Consider the following 15,631-nt stretch of genomic DNA (forward strand, 5'->3'; position numbering starts at 1 on the left):
CAGGAAACCAGTTTACTATAAAATTCTTTAGTTTCAAACGTCCTTTTAGTTTCAAAGTTCCTTTTCAATGATCTATTACCAAGCCATGTATTTTTATTACTTGGTTAAAGTGCTATACCTTTTACTCTTAAAATATGATAGGGGAAAAAAAAGCAGTTGACATTATTCAGTGTATCAGAAAAAAAAATATGTTTTACATTGGCAATTTCTTTTTCCAATTCCATAACTTTATTCATTTCCAAAGCAAGCTGGTTTTCATCGATGGGCAATTTTTCTTCCTGACGAATCAACCTGGCCACAGAAATCATAAAATCCACATACGCTGTACAAGCCTAGAAGAAATAAATAGCATAAACTGTTGAAGAACCTTCTAAACATTCATCATAGTATTTAAAATTTATTTTCAATTCAATATTAATTTTTGGTAATAGTTAACCCTTAATAAAAGAAAAATCCTTTTCTAAATACTTAAAGAAATGACCTGTACAGATTCTTAGACAGTCAATATATCTTTGAATTACAGCTTAAAGGAGAGCAATAAAGTATCACTGTGAAAGTACTAAGTAATGTATAAACACTTGGTTATGGCGGCTTCCTAATTTTCAATTTTCAATCGAGTTATTTTGCCGTAATTAGAATGGAGTAGCAAAACACTTGATAAGCAATAACATACTAATTTTTTTCCATAAATAATAATGCATTTCTTTACCATATCTCTTTTTCTCAGATTTTCTGTGCTCATATATAATTATTTTCTCAACTATTCATGGAAAAGTGACCACAAACTCATATAATATAATTAGACTCCTTTTTATCTGTCTCCTCGAGTCAAGCAGTTTCTTTTCTATGAGGCTGTGTTGTCAGGAGCTCCACCAACACACACCTGTAGGTTTTAGTTAATTCCACAAATGGCTCCTGTTACTGTAAGATTTCACTATAAGATACCATAGATTTAGATATTAGCTTTCTTCTAGAAACTCAAATTCTTTATATTTTATCCTCACATACATTTTAATTTGCAAAAGTAAACTATAGAATAGTTGTATTACTAACATTTTACAGAATATATAAATGGTTTATTCAAGTTCAGAATGGTAAGAACTCTAGGAAATAGAGTACCACTTTTGTTAGGTCTGAACCAATTGCTATTAATTAGCCATTATTACTTATTGGCAATTAAAATACATTACAATTCCACCTCACATTAAATTTTAGTAAAGCAGTCAATTGTGATTAGGAATAGGTGAGATTTCCATGCTTCAAAGACTTGTTTGCAGGGTAAATACAAAGAATGGCCATAAAGTGTGCTATAATGTGCTTTAACATTTTCTAAGAGTATTTTACATCAGTTATAAGAGTTATAACAGTTCTAAGAGTATTTTACATCCTTAATGATCAATTAGAAGTGAAAGAGACATCCATATTATATTCACTTTGAGAGCAAAGGTACATCTGAATTTACAATGACCCATTAATCAAATCTAAAACTAATAGGAAAATAGAAATATGCAATCAAGCAAGAACTTAAGGGAAATGTATAAAATTATTATCAATTTGTAAGTCCAGAGGTTTATATGCTGATATTCCATGACTTTCACTAAATGCTAAGTAAACAGTTTTTTCGTGGATATTCTACCAATGCTGTGACTATCTGTCTAGGATCTCTATCCATGAATTTCCTACTCAGTAGAACAAACAATTTTCCATCTGTGAATCTGCATTAAGAACCTAATTGATTTCACCACATCAACAAGAATTAAAAACAGAAACCACAAGATTATCTCAATAGATGTGGGAAATGCCTTCAATAAAATCTAATTTCCTCTCATGATAAAAGCCCTTAAGAACCTAGGTATTGCATAAACATATCTCAAAATTATAATAATCATCTCTAAAAAAACCCATAGCCAACATCATACTGAATAGGCAAAATCTGGAACCATTCCCCTTGAGAACTGAAACAAGACAAAGATGTTCATTCTCTCCACTCCTATTCAACACATACTGGAAGTCCTAGCCAGAACAGTTGGGCAAAAGAAAGAAATAGAAATCATGCAAATAGAAAAAGGAGTCAAACTATCTCTTTTCACTGATGATATGATTCAATACCTAGAAAAACCTAAAAACTCTGCCAAAGGGCTCCTGGAACTCATAAACAACTTCAGAAAAATTTCAGGATACAAAATCAATGCACAAAAATCGGTAGCATATCTATTTACCAATAATGTTCAAGCTGAGAGCCAAATCAAGAACATAATCTCATTTGCAATAGGCGCATACATACACATTACAAAAATAATTAAGAGTATATGTGACTAATGAGATGAAATATTTCTACAAGGAGGACTACAAAACAGTGCTGAAAGAAATCATAGAGGAAGCAAACAAATAGCAAAATATTTCATGCTCATGGATTGGAAGAATCAATATCATCAAAATAGCTATACTGCCCAAAGTAATACACAGATTCAACACACTTTTTTTTTTTTTTACAGATTCAACACTCTTTTTATCAAACTACCAATGTCATTTTTCCCAGAGTTAGAAAAAACAATTCTAAAATTCATATGAAACCAAAAAGAACCCAAATAGCCAAAGTAATCCTAAGCAACAAGAACAGGACTGGAGGTATCACATTACCTGATGTCAAAAACTATACTATAATGCTACAGTAGTCAAAACAGCATTGTCTACACAAATAGACACATAGACCGATGGAATGGGATAGAGAACAAACACAGAAGTAAAGCAGCACACCTACAGCCATCTAATCTTTGGCAAAGTTGACAAAAATAAGCAACAGGGAAAGGACTCCTTATTCAGAAATGGTGCTAGGGTAGCTGACTAGTCATAGACAGAAGGATAAAACTGGACCCCTATCTTTCACCCTATACAAAAATTACCCCAAGATGGATTAAAGATTTAAATGTAAGACTTCAAACTCTAAGCGTCCAAGAACAAAAGAGGAAATACCTTTCTGGATGCCAGCCTTGGGAAAGAATTTATCACTAAGTCCTCAAAAGCAACTGCAACAAAAACAAATATTGACAAGTGGGACCTAATTAAACTATACAGCTTCTGCCACAGCAAAAGAAACTATGAACATAGTCAACAGACAACCTACAGAATGGGAGAAAACATTTTCAAACTAGGCATCCAAGAGAAGTCTAATATTCAGAATCTATAAGAAACTTAAACAATTCAACAAGCAAAAAACAAATAGCCCCATTAATAAGCAGGAAAAGACATGAACAGACACTTAAAGGAAGACATACATATGGCCAAGAAACATATGAGAAAATGTTAAACAAAGCTAATCATCAGAGAAATACAAACCTAAACCACAATGAGGTACCATCTCACACTGGCCAGAATGGCCATTATCAAAAGTCAAAAAGAACAGATGCTGGCAAGGCTTCAGAGAAAAGGGAACACTTATATACTATTGGTAAGAATACAAACTAGTTCAGCCACTACAGAAAGCAGTTTTGGAGATTGCTCAAAGAACTTAAAGTAGAACTACCATTTGATCCAGAAATCTCATTATTAGATATATACCCAAAAGAAAATAAATCATTCTACCAAAGACATATGCACTGATATGTTAATCACAGTACTACTCACAATAGCAACAACATAGAATCAACCTAGATAACTATCAATGGTAGACTGGATAAAGAAAATGTGGTACATATACACCCTGGAATACTATGTAGCAATAAAAAACAATGAAATCATGTCCTTTGCAGCAATATGGATGCAGCTAGAGGTCATTATCCTAAGTGAATTAATGCAGGAAGAGAAAACCAAATACCACATGTTGTAATTTATAAGTAGGACCTAAATGTTGGGTAAGTATGCACATAGAGATGGCAATAAGAGATGCTGAGGATTACCAGAGGGTGGAGGGAAAGAGTGGAGTAAGGGCTGAAAAACTAACTATTGGGTACTATGCTCATTATCTCAGTGATAGGGTCATTCATGTAATATATCCATGTAACAAACCTAAAAATGTACCCTCTGAATCTAAAATAAAACTTGAAATTATATTTTTATAAAACCCTAATCACTAAGATAACAGAAATGAAAAGATAAATTTTACATATATTCTCAGTAACCCAATTTTTTTCTTTTTAAAGGTAATCAGAATTTTGTTTCACTTTGAAGTAAATAAATGGTCTGAGTTCATACCTCATGGGACCAACTATTTCAAAGTATAAGCATACAGTGTTTTGAATTAACTATATTCCCAAAGAGTATAAATCAATTGACCTTCAGCAGGGAATTACTACTGACTATAAACAAAATGGTAGTTTTAATTTTCCAATATCAATCTACTGAGATTTTTCTGTATATGGGATGCTTTTCTGTTGAGGAGGTGAGAAAACAGTAACAGTAATCATCTTGGGCACTTTGCTGATTCAACCAACTGATTCTGCTCCAGTCTCTTTATCCTTACCAATGTATTTAAAGACTATATAACTTTGGTGTAAGGCAAGCACAGAACTTTGGATGATGCTTCTAGTCTGCTAAACTGGTCAAATTTCTTAGGAAACTAGAAGCATACAGTATCACTAGCTTCTGGGATGCTCAAATATTTAATAATATAGCTACATGGAATATACTATTTCCTTTAATGAATTTCGTTACCTGGTAGCTACTCCAATATAATGGATTAAAACATATGTCTTAGTATCATGATTATATTACCTGACTTCCAGATTTATCTAGTGTCAGACTCTAAGGTTACTGCCATGCTAAATCCCTTGTACGAGATGTGATTCTACCCTAAGATTTTAATTTTCTTTCTTATGATACTTCCAGATATGAAAAATGCCAAATGATTATAATTGTCATGATTTGGGAAGAAATTAATCAACATATATAGATTGGCCAAGATACTTTTTAAATTGAAATTCAATTTTGTGTGTGTGGGACTGAAAGAGGAATTAGTTATTACAACAGAGGTCAGAGTCAGCTCTCATTTTTGACAGTCATAAGGTAGCTTTCTTGAAGCTTTGATATAGCAAATCAATGATTCCTTATGTGAAAAAGAATCCACTAAAACATTTCTGTAGCCTTTTTCTTTAAAAAACAAAAATTGTAAATCCTAGTACTTATAACAGTAGTTTCAAAGATGATGATCGATTTTAAACAGTTAGGTAAAATCCATTTAATAGCAGTTTTGTGGATTTTAAAATCACACACTACCAATGAGACGATATTTACTAACACCCAACATCATGGATACTCTAATAAGGACTACCTTCATTTTGTTGAATCAGGTAATGATATGTATAATTACCTCTTTAGATATGAGGCTCTTCCTGCCTGGAAAAAACCTGATGTTTGTCAGATTTGTCAAAGAAGAAGAGAGCAATGAATGCCATTTGACTACTGTCCTTCAAACTTTAATATCATTCCTAATGAATGACAATCAAGACCCAAGGAGGAACAGAAAGTTCTCCTGTCAGATTGATAGCTGGGTAACACAGCAAGCCAACTATCTATGGATCAGGGATTTTATTTCAAAAGATTCCGAGATACCCAGCTCTTACCAATGTTCTATCTTCCTACATAATGTGGAGCAGGAAGTGACTGAGTAATCACAGAACTGTGGCACTCTTGGCCACTCATGTTGGGGAATATTTAATAGTGCTACACAAGAAGTTAGGGGAAAACACAGGGAGAATAAGCAGGAAAGACATATTTCCTATCAAAAAAGCTTAGAAACATTTCTCAATTTAAGCAGCATGTCAGCTGGTGTGCAGTTGCCAGCAGAGAGATACCTGCTTCCCTCCAACAGACTGCAAACATACAGTCACACAGCCATTCCTGGGCACTGGAAATAAAAAATAGCTTCCAGCTGAATAGGACGCTAAAGCAGGAGAAACATGGGACCCAAGAGGACCCAAACTTGGACTAGCATAGGGACTGCTTGGGGCTTTCATCAGGTTATCAATAAGAACCTGAAGATTTGTACAACTTCTTTTATAAATTATAAGGTTTATTCCATGCTTGCGGGACTGCATCTAGTTCTTTTTACAAACCAAGTTCAGTTGATATCAAAAATTCTCATTATATTCACTAAGTCTCATATTTGAAAGAGCCCTTTTGTTTTCTTAAGCACAGATCACTGGACTGAGGGAAACCTTCTGCCTATTAGTCACCTGGTGTCCAAAAAGGACAAAGCAAGGTCAGCAGTTTCCCTTGCAGAGTCTGTCTTATCATGTCATAGCTGTGTTATGCAGTGAGACTAGCTCTGCCACATATCGCCCTAGTACATATTGGCCGAGCAGTTTAAAGTACACAAACTGTTTCCCTATAATGATAGAGCCACCTACACAAGATTATCTTAGGTCTGCTCAAATTTCTCTATCTGACTTGCTATCATTATCTTTCACATGAATCACCACATAGCCTTCTCTGATCTCTCTGGTTCCATTACAACGCATTCTACAAACAGCAGCCAGAGATGCTTTAAACAAGCCAAACTGAATCACCCATGCCTTACCCCAGTCACTTGTTATTCTATCACCTTGATTTATTTTCTTTATAACACTCACAATTTGTCTTATTTCCTTATTCACCTGGTTATTTATTGTCTATCTCTTCCTATTAGAACATGAATTTCATGAGAACAAGCACCTTGTTTCCTTGGAATCTTTATTGCCTAGAAAAGTATCCATCACATAGCATAAGCTCAATGAAGATCTGTTGAATTTTTTTTTAATGAAGTTAAATTTTAAATATATTAAGTTTCTCTCACATTATATTTCCTCGGAACTTCTATCTGTAGCTCAAGTTCTGAACAGATTCTCTCAGCTTGTACACTGTGTAAGTGGACAAAGAATATCCCCTCTTTTTAAATTTCATTTCTGGCTTGCACCTGCTCATCTACAGGATGGCAAATCTCAGCTTATGCTCTTTCCCAGGTACAGACAGTGTAGAGACTTCTCCTGGTTTTTCTGATCTGATCAAGGCACACAGACTCTGGGTCATCGCTTTCTGGCTTCAGTCCATTGTGCCCATATTCCAAGTCCTCTATCCTCATCCCTAAAATGTCTCCATTTTTATGATCACCCAGATTTTGTGAAGGCTCTAAACTTCTTCATAACTCTGGCCTCCTCTTGTGCCATGCCCTGCAGCAGTATACCCTGTAGCTTCTACTCTCCAATTCCTTCCCCACCTCCTTATGCTCTCCAACTCTAGCCCCAGCGGTTTTCTCTCTTTTCTTTTAGCACTAAAATGTTCTACTCAAAGAAATATTTTGTTGATATATAAACATACAAGTAAAATAAATCACAATGGTTTTTGAAGTGTGTGTATATGTGAGGTGTTTCTGCACAGAACCCTGTAATTGGCACAAAATAAAGTAATCCTCAGGGTTGGAAACCACTAGCCTAGCTTATTCCTTCTTTTCAGACAAACATCAGTGCAGAGCATAAACATATCTATTATCTAATTATGCTCAATTATTTTGGATTCCTAACCTTCAGACTTCCCTATAAAGGAGATCAAAGTAAGATAACAATTACCCTTGAGAAGCTAAGAAGGTAGAGAAAGGGAAGCTCTGAGATCAATTCCAACTCACTCCCAACAGAGAGCTCAGACTCTTCTGATGATGGGTGATTTCTTAAGAAAATTAAGGTCCTCAGTGCTCTCAGTGAATCAACATATAAAAACTTTCTCACATAAAATGGCTGGATGGTTTCATTTAAACATTTTGTGAATGGGAATGGTTATGTTTTTGGGCCATGCATATCTTTCGTATTGTTTTCCTAGCATAGAAATTTGTATCCCTGTAAGGAATAGAATTGTTTTGAATCTCACTACTTCTGTACTTTGAGTTAGCAGTGTGTCATTAAGTAATCTCTTCAGATAATCAGAATACCTCAGAACTCAGGTTCCATTTCTTTAACAAAAGATACAGCACAGAGGCTCCTTGACGAGAACAGTTTGAGAACAGCTTGTTAGGAAGAGCAGACATGGTGAATGTGGGCCCCTTAGTGACATGACGGAGCAGTTCTGTATCACTTTTCCTTTCTAGATTGTAATAATAATAAAATATTACAACACAAAAATTCCATTATGAGGGTATCAAAATAAAAAAAGGACTTCTGTAAAGCGAAATGATCTTTCTTAGTAATTGTAGGGTCTATTTTCATAGTTGATAAGAAGTTTGGTTGTAAGATTATGGAATATGATTCCTCTGGATGACCTGGGTATCCCAGAAGGAAGGATCAAAGACCTGGGGAAATGGGCTGAGTTAATAATTTGATCAAGGAGGTCCACGATTAGGGTACTTCTGACTGAAGAGGAGGTGTGACCCTCTCTCATACTCAGCCTCTGAGGCATATCTGCAGAAGCCGACCCCACAATAAAGTTTAAAAATTATAGGCTAACACCAAAGCTTGGCAAGGAAGCCTGCCTTCTATGGTCTAAGGACACTTTTCTTTGGCAAAAACGTTGGTGACCCTATGCCAATTCTCAAAACTTCTCTTGGTTATTTTCCATGAAATAATATAAATTGCAAATGTATGATACCAATTGAATGTATAAATATACCTTGGGCAAACTGAGTTTAGCAAAGAAATAACTGGGGATTGAAAAGAAACAAGAGGACACATAGTTCGTAAAATGCTCAAGAAATGCATGCTATTAGCTGTTGATGCTCTAGAGCCCATATTTCCCAATATCAAGGGAAGGAAACAGGTAGGGCTTCCAAAGATTGAGTCCTTTCTTTTCTCCCCTCTTGTCCCTACCATCTTCCCCATCAATCATTCATTCACTGATTCTGTAGCATTTAAGGGCCAGAAACTGAGGTAAGTATCAGAAAAAAAGCAAAGGACAATTAGTAATTGTAGGGGTTATTTTCATAGTTGATAAGAAGTGGAAGCATTGCTTCCACTTAATTTATAGTTTTGTAGAAAAAAATGACATTAAATACAAAGTATATAGAAATCTGGATACTAGGCAAACCATAATAGAGAAAAGAGTGTGGGCAGGTGGTGTGTGTGGGGGGCAAGTTTTAGGCAAAGGGAGAAACAGATAAAAGCCTATAAGAGAGAAAATCACTGAAGGCCAATGATACACTGATACTAAGATTTCTTCCGGATTCGTTACTCCTCTACTGAAGGTTATCTTTTTATTCCACACTTCTCATCATTTTTTGTTCATGAAGCATTAAGACACAAAACAGAAATACTTAAGGTGGCTGACATTTTTCAAAGATGGCAGAGTAGTGGAAAAACTAGAATTAATTTTTATTTGATAGCTTGCCAGAGATGCAGGGGAAACCAAAGGATTGCAAGTGGTAGTGATTAGGAGAGAATAGCAAATATCATAGGAAGAATAAGGATAACATTGGAATTCTTACTGTACCTACACACACTCTCACCCCCATGCCCAAAAGAATGCATTCAAAAAGAGGGAGAGGGTGAAGAAATATTCAGATAATTACCCATTTCTAGGATGACACATAGACTTTATTTTATATGCAGCTCCCTTCCACTGAAAGGAGGTTGTTTACAGCTTGGAGCACTGCCTTAATAAGGATTCTGAGATCTCAGGCTAGCAGGAAAGAAGGATGTCACCCAAAGTACATAGTTATGGAAGGGGGAGGAAAGCAGGAAGCATGCTGTGTTTGCTAGTCTGATTCAGATCGCTGAAGGGCACCTAATTTAAGCTGAGAATAACTTCCAGGCTGTAAGTGCCAGTACAAGTGAGTTTTCTCTATCATTTGCTCATTTAAAGGACTCTACTAAGTACCAACTCTTAAGAAGTTGTAGCTGGGTGAGGTGGCTCACGCCTGTAATCCTAGCACTTTGGAAGTCCAAGGTGGGCAAATCATGAGATTAGGGGTTCAAGACTAGCCCAAGCAACATGATGAAACCCCATCTCTACTAAAAATACAAAAATTACCCTGCTACTCAGGAGGCCAAGGCAGGAGACTCGCTTGAACCCAAAAGGTGGAGGCTGCAGTGAGCCGAGATCATGCCACTGCACTCCAGCCGCCTGGGTGACAAAGCAAGACTCCACTTCAAAAAAAAAAAAAAAAAAAGGAAAAGAAGAAGAAGAAGAAGTTGTAATAATGTAATAGAATGGAAAAGAGAGAAGGACCAAAGTTTGCCACTATACTACTGTTCTGCTGAATGTTGAGGGCAAACTTCTGAGCCTCAGATTTCTCACTCATAACTCTATAAACACATTACTAATTCTAGATTTGATCACCACTGTGTTACTTGATCACAAATACAGTATTCCCTAGATCAGGGAATGTAAACTGCGGCAGAGCCTGCTAAATGACATCAGTATATGTGCTCCTCTTTTAAAAGATACAACCTTCCTCTCTGCCAATCAAGTTTTAACAAGGCACAGACATGGCCACTCTGCTCAAGGCTACATTTTCCTGCCTCCTTTATATTTAGTTGTGACCACATGACAACAGTTTGATCAATGGAATGTAAGCAAGTTCTGCACCATTTACACAAAAGTTAACCATCAGTCTACCACTTTTCCTCTTTTATTTTTCCTGTGGCCTGGCATGTGAACAGGGCAGCGGTGAAACAACTTTGACCAAACAGACTAAGAGAAACACTAGAAGAGGTTGACATTAGACCAATGGCATAAAAGGAAGCTGGCTGCCAGACATTCCCCTGGAGCAGAGCTTCCTGCCTCACCTGGACAGCTTCCCTACTTCCAGACTGACATGAGAGACAGAAGTGAACTTCTCTCTTGTTTGAGCTCCTATATTTGTGAGTGTTTTTATTGCTGTGGCTTAGCTAAGACCAGACTAATATGCAAAATCAAGTGCCTACAGGAGCCAAGAAGTCAATATAAATCAATGAATCATATTGAAGAGGACTGTTCAAAGTTGGAGAACAAATGCCCTTTCTAAAAGGAGCAACCACAACACCACTCTGCTCAATTGCTGCCATATAAGAATGCAAGCTAGGGGCTCAAATTCTACTGATTTACTAAGAAATCTGGATTCTCGAGTGAAATCTTTCAATTTTGTAAAATATTGGCAACTAATTCAAAATTTTAAAAAAACCTACAGGTTAAACAAAAATGCTTCTATATCAGATTCGAGCCAAAGACTGCCAGTTTGTGACCTGTCCTAGATTATGGGACAGCACTGAGTATAAAATGCACAAATACAACATCTTAACAACTTAAAAAAAAAAAAAAAAAAAAAAACCTTTTACTGCCTTAAATATCTACATTGACTGCCAGGCAAACCTTGATATCAGAAACATTAAAATGTAACAAAATTATGTATCCTAAGATTTGAAAAATACAATGTAATAACACAATCCTAAATATGAAAAGCATCCCAGTTGATGGTGATAAAAATGTATAGTAGTGAACCACATACCTCAATTATTTTCAAATCTGTAACAAAATGCAGCTGCATAGCTCTTAAAGCCAGTAACTGGACCCCACACAGTAACTAGATTGCACTGAATTCAAATATCCCACACCAATGTAATTATCTGTGCTATTAACTGTGGCCTTTGATAATATATCTTTTTCTTCATTTTGGTGTTATGCAGTCACTCAAAAAGATACCTTACAGTGAATTCATTCCATGTTATTTGAACTTCATAATTACGTAAAATAAATGCCAATCATAAACATATTTATATACTAATTTTACTTATGTCACTACACTGTGAGCCATTAGGATCATCAAAGATAACTTACTTTTCAGCTACAAAATAATTATAAGAAAAACCTTTGTAGAACCAACACCTTTCCCCAATATCTAACGATGTGTAAGATTACTAGTTTTGTCTCCTGTTGTTCCTTAGTTCTGTAAGAAGAGCACGAGAACGTCAGCTCAAGAAAGGCAAGGTTGTGAGACGATAAGAACACATTCCAGAACATCCAAACGTCCACTATGGGGTATGATGCCCACTGGCTACCTGGCCAATGTTAGAGTCACAAGGTAACTGCAAAGATTTGTCTGAGTCCGCTATCTCTACCTGCATTGTTCTCTGAAAGTCAAATCAGAAGTTTCCATAAGGATGCTGCAGACTATATCTCTCACTGACCCACTCTGGTTCTCACTGGCACCACCCTAGTCCATGATAAATCTGTTCATTTTTTAAATAATCCAGTTTACAGGTGGATTAAAATATTTTAAATTAATTTTTCCAAAATAGGTCATATGTTTTAAATACTAAAAACCAAGATACAAATAAGGAATTTCAAGTTTCCTAGTTTTGTAAAATTCCTTAATTCATTCTACTGAGAATGCTCATTCTATCAAAGACCGCTCACTATTATGTGTGATTTTAAGGGCCTATCCTGAATGAAGAACATAAGAGGGCTAAATTTAAATTTGGCTTCATCTTTTTCATTACATATAAGTTTATACCAGATGGGTCTGTGGTTTGGTTTTGGTTATTGTCTTTTTTTTTTTTACCTCTTTATAGATTCCAGTGCATTCATAGTAATCTCTAGAAGGGAGGCCAAGTCGAGGCTGGTCAACCTATAAAAAATATACATAAAATAAATCGTTCAGCAAATATAGAAAAGTTAGAAAAATACAAGCATGGCTATTTATGTATGTGAAAGATCCTAGTCTGCTGTTTATAGGGGTAACTATCAGACACTGAGTTAATACAAAATTAGGAAATGGTTTCTACACTACTTACAAGTGTTATACTAATGGGCAGTTAGATAATCTGGAGGACTATGCTGCAGATATTTAAGGAAAACCAAAGAAAATGAACAAACGATTTACTGGGAGAGATTTTTAATGCAGAGCAGAAGGTGCAAGTGAACAAAAACATGTTAGATTCTAGGACGTGGGAATTTCTAAATTACATATTCACAGGACTTCCCAGCTTCCTGAGATTCTAATGTGCTCCCCTGGGAACATTCTCATCTGCTTTCACCCTGAGCTGGGATCCACTCTCATTGGTGGGAGCAGGTCAATATTCTTCAAGTTGATGTGGGTGGATGGGGAGAAGGGGAGGAGGAGTGGAAAACCTCTATGGTAACTCCAGAACCTTTTCACTAATGCAACTCTTGCCAGAAAATGTTTAAGATTCTCTACCTTAAGGGAATGGAGGCACCTTCTCCTTGGTTCTCCCCAAAGCTGCTCTGCTCAGAAGAACTTCAGCAGACCCAGATAGCAGTTAAGTATGTAAAAGATGAAACTCAGTTCTGCACTAATGTGTCTGGTCCATCTTTAATACCCAAGTGAGAGCTGCCTGGGCATACTTGCAGCTTTGTGAGATTGTTTCCTACTCACTGCATGGCAACATGAGTGTGGAGGCCAAACCGAGCATTTCTGGGTTAAAGACAGAATCCTAGCAGCAGTGGAGAGCCTAGGCCAATACAAAAGAAACATAACCCAAAGAACTGGGATGGTAAGAGCCAGAAGATATCTCCATATGAAGAGCCCTGATCCTTCCCTACCCCCTGACCCTCAAGGTGATCCTGCAAGGAGAAAGTTTCAGAAGAGAGAGAGTCCACTGCAGGAGATTTTGGTTCAATTCCTTTCAAAATTTTATATAAAAATGACCATAAAGATTTACGCAATAGGGGCACAGATATAATTTGGTAACCTGCAACTTTTGGTATAATTCCTTTTACAGGAAAGAAGAAAGAAATAAAAAGAGAGAGAAAGAAAGAGAGAGAGAGAGAGAGAGAGAGAGAGAAAGAGAGAGAGGTAAAGGGAGAAAGAGAGAAAGAAAGAGAAACAAAAAGAAAGGAAGGAAGGAAGGAAGGAAGGAAGGAAGGAAGGAAGGAAGGAAGGAAGGAAGGAAAGAAAAGAAAAGAAAGAAAAAGAAAGAAAGGCTCATTAAAATTTTCAGTACATTCCAAACATATTCATTAATCTAGTCTTAGGTGACATCTAAATCAAATTGTTTGCATTTTTAAAAATAAAATAAATCCATTTTAAAAGAAAGGCATTTTGTTTCTTTTAATTGAGGAGAAAAGTACAGATATTCTTTAGTGAGAAAAAAAATTATGTTTAAAATCCCTTTTCTATGTTATTTTCAAAAGCAATTATTGTTTTTTGGTTTCCAGGCCTGCATTACTTCTATAAACCAAAGTATACTCCTTTCAAGTAATATACAAAGAAATCAGAGACTTTTTCTGAATAGGAGGGGCCTGGAGCCCTTCTTAACATTTGTTTTGTGAAGGGAGAGGTATCTAAAATAGAGGTAGCAGAAGCAAGAGGAGAATGTCTAAAACACAGCATTAAGAAAATACTTTCAAAATTGAGACTCTAGGTATTAGGGACAGAGCATGAATATACCACCTCCTTGCTTAATTCAATTGAAAACAGCATTATTTCTAAGTATCAATAACAACAATGTGTGTGGAAGTTTTATTACAATTTAAAGATAACTTTAGTTATTTGCCACACAAACTTACATGAATTACATGATTCACAGAATTCTTATCATCGGTGCCAACAAACAAATTAAAAAGGACTTTTTTCCCATATTTAGAATTCAGTTGTGCAATAGCTTTTTCAGCTGTCCAAGAAGCACCTAAAGCAATAAAAGATAAAATATATCTTTAGAAGCTTTAATTCATTAATGATATTATAATAACATAAATTTTACATGGATTTTTTAAGTAGGAAAATTGCCTTACCATATTTTTGCTCCCAGTTTTCTGTTGCTACTGGCCACCCATATATGTCTGGTAACAGTTTGAGTAGAGGTTCTCCACCTCTGCTATCAATAGCAGCTTTTGAAAACAATAAACATAAATTCAATTAGAAGTCTAGACATAGTTTGGCACCAATATATGCGTACTCCTAATGAAATCAAATGAAGAGCACTTACATTCATTTATACAAGACCTGTACAATGTTTTTGCTTTCTGCACTGCTACTATATCTTCAGTTTTGGGTTCTTGAAGCACATCTGAAATATGACATTTAATAAAATACATGAACATAATTGCTCATTTGCACTATGCACACATAATTGCTCATTTGCAGTAATTAACATTTGCAAGGTGGGTTCAGTTAAAGTACTTTGCTTTTCTGGAGGTACATTCATTCCCTCCCCCCAGTTCCAAAACCTTATAGGAAAAACCAAACCCCTTACCAGATTAGCATTCCTAGCACAGAACTGGGAGTCAGTTTAATCAGCCAACTTAGATGAAAGTCCTTTTGAATAGATTATCTTTTTTTTTTTTTTTTTTTAATGAACAGTGATGCATACTGCTCTACCATAGGTAACAGTTACTTTTCTTGAAATTGAGATTAAAAAAATAAACAATAATACAGGGAATTTGGAATTTAATATGAATAGTCTTTTTGATAGCTGGAAAATAATTATCTGTGTGATTGTACTTTTAATGCTCCAAATGAATGAATTGAATTGTCTTACTTGTTTGGATGTTAAAAAGTAGTAAAAATTGGTTTTCTACAAAACAAATTCTAGGAGAGTTGTTTTGTTTCTACAAAACAACTTCTAGGAGAACAGGGAACAGAGGATAGGAGCGACTTGTCTAGACTTTGCTAACTTCCCAGGGAGAGCGTCTTAGCCAGGTTAGAATATGCCTACGCTGGGAAGGTAAATCTTTGTAACATCTTACAGTGACTTTAACACAGGGCTTGGGTAGGGAGACTACAGAAGTAGTTTTTTGT

The 15,631-nt window shown here is 35.7% G+C and overlaps 1 protein-coding gene and 1 long non-coding RNA gene across 8 annotated transcripts in view; one reads left to right on the top strand and one right to left on the bottom strand.

Annotated features, from left to right (window-relative positions):
* Positions 1–15,631, bottom strand: part of MME (membrane metalloendopeptidase) — a 96,918-nt gene that overhangs the window by 45,359 nt on the left and 35,928 nt on the right. For all 7 annotated transcript variants that reach the window (XM_032262769.1, XM_032262805.1, XM_032262822.1 and 4 more), the window contains 5 exons: positions 14,820–14,900; positions 14,626–14,721; positions 14,401–14,519; positions 12,434–12,499; positions 198–332 (listed from right to left, as the gene is read on the bottom strand). In XM_032262769.1, coding sequence (XP_032118660.1) covers positions 198–332; positions 12,434–12,499; positions 14,401–14,519; positions 14,626–14,721; positions 14,820–14,900 — 497 coding nt within the window. The remainder of the gene's footprint in view (positions 1–197; positions 333–12,433; positions 12,500–14,400; positions 14,520–14,625; positions 14,722–14,819; positions 14,901–15,631) is intronic.
* Positions 1–15,631, top strand: part of LOC116539673 — a 34,861-nt gene that overhangs the window by 17,488 nt on the left and 1,742 nt on the right. The gene's annotated exons all lie outside the window — the stretch shown is intronic.

This window comes from Sapajus apella, unplaced genomic scaffold, assembly GCF_009761245.1.
Source record: "Sapajus apella isolate SASKATOON/1434 unplaced genomic scaffold, GSC_monkey_1.0 scaffold4, whole genome shotgun sequence".
Taxonomy (NCBI): Eukaryota; Metazoa; Chordata; class Mammalia; order Primates; family Cebidae; genus Sapajus; species Sapajus apella.